The following is a 10,517-nucleotide window of genomic DNA, read 5'->3' on the forward strand; positions in this document are numbered from 1 at the left end:
CTGAACAGGAATATGTACACTGTGTAGTTATTAACACAGTAGCAATTGGAAGTTAATCTTTTACACTAGCCCAAGGCTTATCAGTCATCAGTAGAGTCTGGTTTCTTCACAGCACTTAATAATTTGAAACTAAGGACATAACATTTCATTGTTTTAGGCTCCATGCATCAAAGCCTATCCCATAGACAAAAGACTTCCACAGACTTCACTCAACACAGTGCTGCAACAGCTTGCTTGGAAATTAGCAGGATGCTTCTGCTTCAAGTTAGGCATGTGCTCTGCTGAAGGAGATTCTTATGTGAAGGAGCTCACATGTCTGTTGACAGAAATTCATGGCATGGGAACACATCAGAGATGGACTCTCTGACGTTCAAGATGCAACCATTATACAGAAAACCATAGGGGCCAAAACTCCAAAGATGCTTTTACACACACCGCCAGCTGCAATGATTAACTTCAACTCAAAAGTCCCTTTTGCTCTGCAGATATCTTTTATTTCCACTCCATAACCACAAATTCTACAGTTATGTCAAGTTTTTAAAGATAATTATCACTGCATAAAACATACTATAATTTTACATTATGATTTTAGATATTTCTATTTTTTCGGATGATTTTGCTACCCTGAGATAAGCAAATTTCACATCAGCATGTGAAAAAAATATCAAGCATGCCTCAAGAAAGCATACCTTAGCTATGTTCTAAGAATAAGTTATGAACACAAGTATAAAATCATTTGTGGCATGTAGTCCGAAGGAACAAACTCTTTGTGTGCTTTATTTTAAAAAGATCTGCACAACAAAGGTGAGAAAGAGTAGGAGGCTCTGCATTTTGTGACAGATGACAGAACTATTTTTGCAGGATCTGGGATGCGTTTTTCAAAAAGCAGGTTTTTCATTATAGCAAGGCCCAGTCAAGCTGAAAGGTCACTTCTAACAGCAGTATTTCCTGAAAATGTAACATGTAGGCAAATAGGAGAGGGAGCATGCTTAGCCACTTCTATTTTGTGAGCACCTAGTAAAATTTCACTAGCAGTTTAAATAGTGGAATCCTTTGTTGAAGCAGCAACACAGTCTGCCAATCAGGCAACATTCCCCAGATCTTCTGGGAACACTATGACCTCTCTTCTGTATGCCCAAAATATATATTTTGGTGGTTTTCCTTGTTTGTTTTTGGGAGAAACTTGTGTTGAAGAAGTCCTAACATCGTAGATAATTTTTTCTTCCATCACGAAAGCAGCAACAGCACAACCCTGTGACAACATGACTTTCTAGCAGCTTTTAGAAGGAAACTGAATTGGAAACAAATTTCTCTTTTTGAGAAAAAGCACGCGCATTACGTATGAATAGTTCCATACACTGAAAGCCATTGGACTATCATCTGAGTCAATGCCACTGAAACTGGGGCCACTTGTCTTGACATCTGGAAAGACCCCAACCTAAATACGGGTCTATAAGCGTCACAGTTCCCCACCACACATTTTTAAAGTTTAAAGAGCTTGCTAGTAATGACCATGACAACAACAATCAATTTTTTTAAGAGCACCAGGAAAGTAAACACCTTCAATACTACTTACATTACACCTTCTTGCTCAGGTTTCAACCATACACTTAATGTAAATGAAGCTCCAAGCCTTGGAGGACGGGGAGTAGCGAAGCAATCCTTGTGATTATGAAAAATAAAACTGGAAGCGTTGCTGGAGAACCCTGGATGCAAGTCCCTCTTGTCCTCTGTGACACATGTACCAAGGCCTTCTGAAAGAAGCGGTTTGTAGGACGAAGGCGATGACCTATATGGACATTCCTGAACACAAAACCTCTGAGTGCATGATATAATACTTTGAACAGCTACTGAGCTATGACAAAAAGTACTTCGGTCTGGCAGCCCACAGGTGGCTTGAGTTGGCACGATTGACACATTCTTGAAAGCTCCCACATTTTCAAGCCTAGGGAAATGCCCCTGAGAACTGACCAACACAAAGGAGTCATAATAAGTTAAGATTAATGTTTCAATAGCATGAAACAAGAAACGACATCTCAAGGAAAGAGCCCGGTAATTCATGTTTACAAAAAAGCTCCTCCTGATTAAAGCAAACGTAAATAAATAATGATGTCCATGTCGGCAGCAATGTCCTCAGGTGCTGTGCTTCAAGAGTTTCTGTAGAGTTTCATCCTCAAAACACCCATGCAAGGACTCCGTCGCAAGGGACAGCTACGTCTTCAGGCCAGCGAAACGCACGTGGGCGACAGCCAGGATCTGCAAACCACAGCAAACAGACACAGTCCGTAGGAGGAACCTGCTTCTTTTGCACCAAAAGAGGTGATGCCCGGCTAGGGATTTCAAGGGTTTGAATTCTTTGCCCAGAGTCCAGCCAGCAGGGTCACCTGCACACCCGTGCCGGCTAAGGCCGGGACATTTCTCCGAGCCAAGGCCATGGGATTAAGCCGGCTCGAGGGCGCGCAGGCTCACGGCCGAGCGGAGTTTATCCCAGATCTGTCGCGTCACCTGGCTTTGTGTGTCACACTAAGGAGCACTGGACACGGCAGCAAACCGGGCTACGCAACTCGGGCGTCTCAAAGTCTCTGCTGAGGGTTCCGGGCACATTGGCTGGACCTCACTCCTACGGCCCCCCCCCCCGGCGCTCACCTCAGCACCGCAGCGCTCCCTGGCAGCTGCCATCCCCACCGCGCTATTCCCGAGGGACACTCCCGCTCCCCGGGCAGCCAGGAGCGGCGTTCCTACCGTCCCCTCGTGCCTTACCCCGCCGCCCACCTCACGCCGCCTGCTCCTCTCAGCGCTGGGAAAAGCTGATTAAAACCACGTTCCCCATCTGTCCCGTGCGGAGGAGCTTTTTCTAACAGCGAGCGCCGGCGCCGGGGCAGCGGCGGAAGAAGGGCTGAGGGAGCCGCTCTGGGCCGGCCGGGCGCGGCGCAGCCAGCGGGGCCAGCGGAGCCCGGCGCTCCCCGCGGCGACGCCGCCGTCGCCCGGCAACGGCGCGGCCTTCCCCGCCCCCGGGCCCGGGCCCGCCGCGCCTCGTTAAAGCGGCAGCAAGCGGGGCGCCGGGGCACGCCGCACCTCACCGCGCCGGGCCCGCTTCACACAGCACAGCTGTGCAGCCACGGAACATCCCCCGGTGCGGCTTTCCACCTCCAGGCTCGCTTGGCGCAGCGGGCATCAAGCGAGCTGCGAAGGCGTCGGTGAGCTGGGCATGAGCTACAGCTGGTTGTTTATGTGTGTTTCTGGACAGAGAAGCACCAATTAATGCGTCCCCTGAGGATACAGGAAGCATCAATAAGTTCTGTCTTTATTCTGGAAGTTGCGTGAGCTGCGACCTGGCTGGTGTCCTTCTCTAGAATTTTGCTGCTATCGCCTCCAGTAACTTGTCACCTTAGCATATTTGGACTTTTACTGGCTACATAGTGACTAAATTCTTTGGCAACTTATACCACTGCTAAGACATCATCCTCTGTCATAACTCTTAATGCATTTTAACAAGCCCTTCATCCCATATCAAACAAGCCCCTTGACCATTCCTGGAACATCTCTGCTTTAATACAGATCTTTTTCCTAAGGTCATAAAAGATAAATAGTAATTCCTGCTGAAGTGTTATCAGTCATTTTGCAGTGTTTTCATGTTCTGGTAGTCATTCAGCATCGTAGCTCTGTTGTCAGAATTACATGCCCTAAAGTATTCAAATGTAAAGAACTTTGTTTACCACAGAAAGGCTGGGGGAAAACATTTGTCTGAGGCACGGTGCAAGAACTCAGCCCATAAAGCATTTCTAAATAAACACAGTCAGACCACGTGCTGCCACAGTACCATCGACAGTGCAACGGCCAGGGCTTCTGCACATCAAGAACAAACCAGGTCTTACACACGGGAGAGAGGACAGAAAATAGAGTAATAAAATCCTAGATGTTAGCTACCATCTCAGGACATCAAAGAATGGGAACACCTATGAGCATGGAACCTGACAAAGGTAGGAGCATTGTGGTCAAAGGCAGCAGAGTGGCTTGTGTGTATTTATTAACATTTCACAAGGAAAAAGGGAGAAAGGAAAGGGGAGGTAAAAAGGGGGAAAGGAAAGGGGGGGAAAAAGGGGGAAAGGAAAGGGGGGGGGGAAGGAAAGGGGGGGGGGGAAAGGAAAGGGGGGGGAAAAAGGGGAAAAGGAAAGGGGGGGGAAAAAGGGGAAAAGGAAAGGGGGGGGAAAAAGGGGAAAAGGAAAGGGGGGGGAAAAAGGGGAAAAGGAAAGGGGGGGGAAAAAGGGGAAAAGGAAAGGGGGGGGAAAAAGGGGAAAAGGAAAGGGGGGGGAAAAAGGGGAAAAGGAAAGGGGGGGGAAAAAGGGGAAAAGGAAAGGGGGGGGAAAAAGGGGAAAAGGAAAGGGGGGGGAAAAAGGGGAAAAGGAAAGGGGGGGGAAAAAGGGGAAAAGGAAAGGGGGGGGAAAAAGGGGAAAAGGAAAGGGGGGGGAAAAAGGGGAAAAGGAAAGGGGGGGGGAAAAAAGGGGAAAAGGAAAGGGGGGGGGGAAAAAGGGGAAAAGGAAAGGGGGGGGGAAAAAAGGGGAAAAGGAAAGGGGGGGGGAAAAAAGGGGGGAAGGGAAAGGGAATCAAGTTTTGCCTGCTCCCATCCCTTCCTAGCAGCCAGCAGGCTTGCTCAAAGAATCCTTGCAGGTCTAACATGTCTGAAAGGAAAGTCGGGATATGTTCACCACAAAATGCACTTTTTATTATATTTCTGTCAATTCTTGACAGCCTCACCACCTCCCAGACAGACTATAGCATATTTCAATAGTGTTCAGTTTGGGGAAGTGGCCCTGACTCATATTGCACCCTCTATTCCCCAAAATAACATGCAGAAATGACAAAATTTTCCTTCGCGTATTTCATCCACATACACAAGACAGCAGTATAAACCTTGCAAAACCACATTGCAGGCCAACAATTACCCCGGTCAAGGATCACTACATTGTTGTTCATCAGGAGTGTAATCAATAAACTACCTGCAGGAGGTTAAATGATGAGAAAGCATCCATAGCACTTTGCAACCAAGAACAGGCATGCAGCATAAACTGCGCCACCAAAAACAAAAACAACAACAAAAAACAAACAAACAAACAAACAAAAAAACAACCTGGGAGTGATTTTGAGAGGAATACAAGTATGAGTATGTATTTTGATATAAGAAGAAATACAGAGCCTACTCACAGGAGTGTTTTGAAGGCTGTTTAACGTATATTTATGAAAACAGAATCCTACAAGGCATAAAAAAAAAAGTATGCTATAATTATGCAATGAATTCTCATGAAGAATACATTATGCCCATTTAACAGAATTAGGATTATGGAACAAGGAAAGTGATGTCATTTGAGTGCTTCAAGCTTTTAGTTGCTACTGTCCATTTTATCAGGAAAGAAAGCCTCCATCAGCCCCTGGAGTGCCTTAAGCAACTCCGGTGTCATTGGAGAATCTGACCTGCACCAGAAAGTTGTGACATAACTGGCCTCCTGATCCTAATGATTCAACACCCTATCCACAGCAGATAGCATTGTTCAAAAAAAGAAACCCTTTCCACAGCAGTTGTTTCCTTAAACCATGGATAGCAGAGAGTCTCAGGACTCACAGAGGCTCTAGTAGGTCAGGGCAGGTTGTTGGGGAAAAGAAACCATAAAGCCTGGTTTGTTATGCAGCAGCCTGTGCCTTGACTAGAAAATTCAAAGACCATGTGTCTAAAGTTCGAATACTCTGAAGCAAAGTTTTATATGAGCAGTCATCTTCCTAAAATCAAATGTAAGCCCTCAAGCTTACCTACACATGCTCAGTGGAACATCTTACTGAAGATGGTAAAACCACTGGGGCTAATTAGGTTTCCATAAAAGGCAAGCTTAACATGACCATTGCCAAATTTTAATGTGTTTAACTTTGTAACAATGATCCTCTGATCGGATGAGAAAGTTAGAGAATGAAGGGAATACAGCAATACACTTATGCAAAACTGCAATTCTGCAAAATCGCATGTGTGTGTTTTATACTTACACAATGCAATGACAATTTAAAATTTCAAATAATGTCCTAGAATCATAATTCTTGGGATGACTGAAGTAGAGTTCCAGGTAATCCATTTCTCTCCTAAAACACCATGGGTGTTCTGCACCTTCACAATTGCTTTTAAAAATTTTCAGTAGTGGTGGGAAAAGTCTTGACACCTAATTTGTTGATCAGTTTTGCCTTGTCTTTTGTTTGGAAAGAGTTCTGAAAAGATGCAGAATTTTGCAGTGTATTGTAAGTTTGTCTTTGTATCATGTTCTGCAAACCCCTTAAAACCAATATTAGCTCAAATTTGTGCAGTGCTGACTAGCTGAATGCTGCAGTTTTTCCTGTGGTTGGAAGTGACCTATGTAAACTGGCCCACACAGCATGACTCTCAAAGATTAGGCTCAAGTGTACTATTCAAGATTCACTTTCAGTGAATATTCATAAAGACTTGCTTTTATGAGTGCTTTTTCCCGTAAAACTCCACCATTTGAATATTTGCAGGAAATTAACATAAAAGATCCATTTGCATTGCCGAGTCAATATGTATATTTCAAATTCAACTGTCTAGCAAAATTATTTTTTTCCAATATTTTGCAAGCAATAATAAAACTACAATGCAAGTACATTTTAATAGCTGGAGGCGAGTTGATCATGACAACCCAGAAATAATTAACAACTTACATTTTAAAGGGGAGGAAATTCTGTATAAGCCAGAGAAATAAATATTGGAGTAAAATTTTCTGAAAGCACAGGAGGAGGCGGCAAGTATTTTATAGAGCTGTTAAGAGCCTTTTAACAGCTTTAGAAGTACAGTACATCACACCACTTATTTTAGCACCCAAAACTTTCTTTGTTACTAGAAAGGAAGAAACAAAAGACACTTCTAGGCAATGAGCTTTACAGGCTTCCTTCATATGAAAATACAATGCCACAGTGCACATCTCCACATGGTAAATCCAGAGAAAGGAAACCTCTGCAAGGACTTTTTTACACAGAGTTTCTTTTCAATGACCATCACAGGCTGTAATAATGACCTGTCCTTGCAGAAAAGATCATCCTATACAGCTGGAGCACTTGGGCTCTGATAACTGACATTTTCTTTTCTCACAGCATCTGTTATTTCCTCCACACCTCCTCACACCACCAGCCATCATATGCTTTCCTGGCAATTACCAGCATAGGAGATGTCCAAGAAAAAAAATTTTATTAGCCCATTCTTAAAAAAAAATTTAAAAAGCAAACAAAAACAAACCTCATTCTTCAACCTATCCTCTGGCCTTCAACCCTTATGAAGGGCTAGGTTATCTGTACCTAATGGATCAGTTCTCTGTTTTCATCATCAACACCTTCTCCAGAGTCTCAATCAAATCCCTGCCTCTAACTCATTTTCTTTAGACCTTCTGCTGTACTCCCCTATTTCATGGCTGCTAGGAGGAGCAGTCAGCAACCACAACTTATGTGAAGAGACTTTCACCTGAGACAGTGCAGACAGATTCACCAAAGGTAACATTTCTTCTAAAGATCCTTCCCTTAGTTTCAAAGTTGTCCCATGCTTTGTAAAAAAACCCAGCAAACAAACAAACAAAAATAATAAAAAAACCCAAAGGGAAAACAAAACAAAACAAACAAAAAACCCGAAAACAAACAAACAAACAAAAGAACTTCCTCCACATGTTAGAAAGATAAATTAGTATTTGTCCAAATATCAAACAATTAGGTAATTTTCTGAAGACAGAGGAGTCTGGTTTTCAGCTGAGGACTGCATCATACAACACGAGCATAATCATTTCCTCCAACAAATGTTAAGCTTCTGGGGGTTTTATCTTGAAAATTACTATTTCACAGTTCTCAAAATGCCTATCTTTATCATATCTTTTTGTCAAAACCTCTACAATTATGTCCTTCTCCTTCAGCTTCTAAATTCAGATCTATTTCAGAGCCCCTCCTGTTGCTTTTGCTTCTTGCAAATCACTACAGCAAATTAAGTCATATTTATCATCCCCAAGGCCATGCTCCTTCCCCAGACATCTCCTCCTATTTGCTTCTGTAAGGATCTGATCACTTTCTATTCAGACCAACTCTTGAACAAGCATCAGGTCCCTCAAACTTTTGTCATCTTCTGCCCTTAGAACACTTATTTCCCACTCATTTCTTCTGCTTTTGAATGTATCCCTCTCCTTCACAGCACAGACACCTCATAAATACTCCGACCTTTAGTTTTCCCCTCTCTCCTCTTACTCACTTTCCTCTGAGAGCTTCCACCTGAACTTACCTCAGTCCAAAGTTCTCCAAAGTTTGTGGTAAAGCCTTTTACTTCTTATGGGCTCTCTCTCTTCTATATGCCATGAGGGAGGGACCTGAGGGAAGCACTCCAGAGCCATAAACTGATTATTGCTGTGCTTTGCTTAGCTGCTGGGTTAGCAGACCCAGCAATGATGAACCAAGAGCTTCATCATCTTCAGGGCAGAGTCACAGGAAAGACACATTGAAGGTCTCCCCATGCCAGGCGGAGGAGTTAAATCCTTCCTGCTTCACCAATGAGATCCCTGATGAGCAGCAACACAGGGGAGGAGCTGCTGCTGTCTACCCATCTGCTTCCTCCTCCAAAAGAATTAAGAAGAAAGCAGTTGTGTGTCAGCCTGTTTTCTGCCCTTCCTCCCACCCCTCTGCAGCTCCCCAGTGCCAGCACAATGCAGATTGCCTTCTCAAGGAACAGTTCTTCAAATCATTTCCAGCCACCAGCACCCATTTACTCTGTCATCCCTGGAAGGACATGGCTGCCTGGGGAACACCATGCAGCTGAATTCAGGTCCTCTCAACTTCAGACTGATATAGAGCAAGAACTGCACCATCCCCACTGTTTCCCTCCAAAGTCTCCCCTCCTGAATCAAATGCCATCTTTCAAAGGTGTGCAGTGCCTGCAGAAGCCTCATTCTTTTCTTTAAAGTTGCAATTCCTCTGGCTCCTGGCCGCTTCTTCTTTCAATAATAATTTAAAAACTGTGTTACATTCAAAGAGACAGAGGTCTCCCCAGAACCACTGAACTGAGCTTGTTAAACTTCTGCCTGTGAAACACATTAACATTATTCACCACCCTAACTTTGAGGTGTTCTTTATTCCCAGTTATCCTTAACAAGTCCATCTCCTGTAACTGCACACACATGTAAAAAAAAAAAATTAAATTAAAAAAAAATCACCACCACCAACAAAACAGTAAAACTAAGATGCTAGGACAAAGTAGTCAGAAAATCCAAGTTCTAATCAGAGCTAAGATATTAGTAACTGCATGTCTTCATCTTACTTTCCTTATCTACAGATTGAGAAGGTTGATGCTCAATTCAGTGAAGCACCACGACATGGGCAGAAAGGAACAAATAGCCAAAGAATTATCAAATGCAGTAAAATTTCTGAGTTTAACTGTGAAATGTCAAAACCACCCCTTTTTTCTGAAGTTCAAGAAACGTCTTAACTTAGCAGTAAATCTAGTTTCAGCTATGAACAAAAAGGTCTTCTATTAAAAGCCAAAAATTGGAAGTATTATATGATGGCCAAATCCTCCAACGGACCGGTCCTGTGAAATGTTAGAGAGCAGTCAGTAATTAATATCCCATAGCAAAAGAAAATTGATAGTAGGGCCCTGAACTTTATAAGTCTTTTCTATATGACCAACTAAAATATACTGGGATTAACAACATGAAAATACACACTAATAGCTGTAGCAAGGAATTATGGATTTACACCTTTGGTGGTGAAGATGCTTTAAAGGGTAAGACCAGAAATTCCTTCCGAATGCTGGGTGACAGCACAGGGAAGCAGAGAAGCCTCCCACAGGAAGAAAAGTGACTGCAGATGAAAAAGACCTTTTGTTTTTTTTTCTCAAAACTCCCAGTGGAGCAGCTCTTTGAGCAAAGGTTGATTTAACTGCATTCTAGTTGAATAAATGCAGATATAGAAAGTTTGATAAGCAATGCCAGTGGGAGAAAAGGACACAGCATAGGAAGCATGTCAGGATAATCAGAGGGAAAGGGTGCTGATAGAGGATGCAGAATGAATCTAAGAGCTGACTGCTGCCCAAATGGGCAGTCCCACTCCGCCCAGAGGATTTAGCAGATTGAATCCACTCACCAAGGAGCCAAGTGAGTGCCAGAATTGGGTACAAGGATATTGGCAAGAACAGGATCATCCATTCTAAGTGTGGCAAGCTTTAGATGGTCTCAGTTTGCTTTGAGGAAATATATCCCAAGTTGTGTATTTATTTGATCTTTGAAGTCTTTTTCTGAGGCTAGGGCTCATGGTACTATTTAGACCACTTATGTAGAGTGAGGCATGACTTTCTAAAATATCCTGCTTCCTGGTGTCCTTCTCCTTCCCAGAAACTTTAGAGGGGAGGAGGCCCAGAGAATTGAAAAACTACTAGCAAAGGTAAAGGAAGATATCTAAATTAGTTATACCATTGATTGAAAAGGAGGCAGAACTCAGGCATGATA

The 10,517-nt window shown here is 43.4% G+C and overlaps 1 protein-coding gene across 1 annotated transcript in view; it reads right to left on the minus strand.

Annotated features, from left to right (window-relative positions):
* Positions 1-2,085, minus strand: part of USH2A (usherin) — a 374,892-nt gene extending 372,807 nt beyond the window's left edge. The window contains exon 1 of the mRNA XM_062490428.1: positions 1,577-2,085. Within this exon, the coding sequence (XP_062346412.1) occupies positions 1,577-2,061 (485 nt within the window). The 5' untranslated portion in view covers positions 2,062-2,085. The remainder of the gene's footprint in view (positions 1-1,576) is intronic.
* Positions 2,086-10,517: the final 8,432 nt, after the last annotated feature.

The sequence above is a fragment of the Cinclus cinclus genome, chromosome 3 (assembly GCF_963662255.1).
Source record: "Cinclus cinclus chromosome 3, bCinCin1.1, whole genome shotgun sequence".
Lineage (NCBI taxonomy): Eukaryota > Metazoa > Chordata > Aves > Passeriformes > Cinclidae > Cinclus > Cinclus cinclus.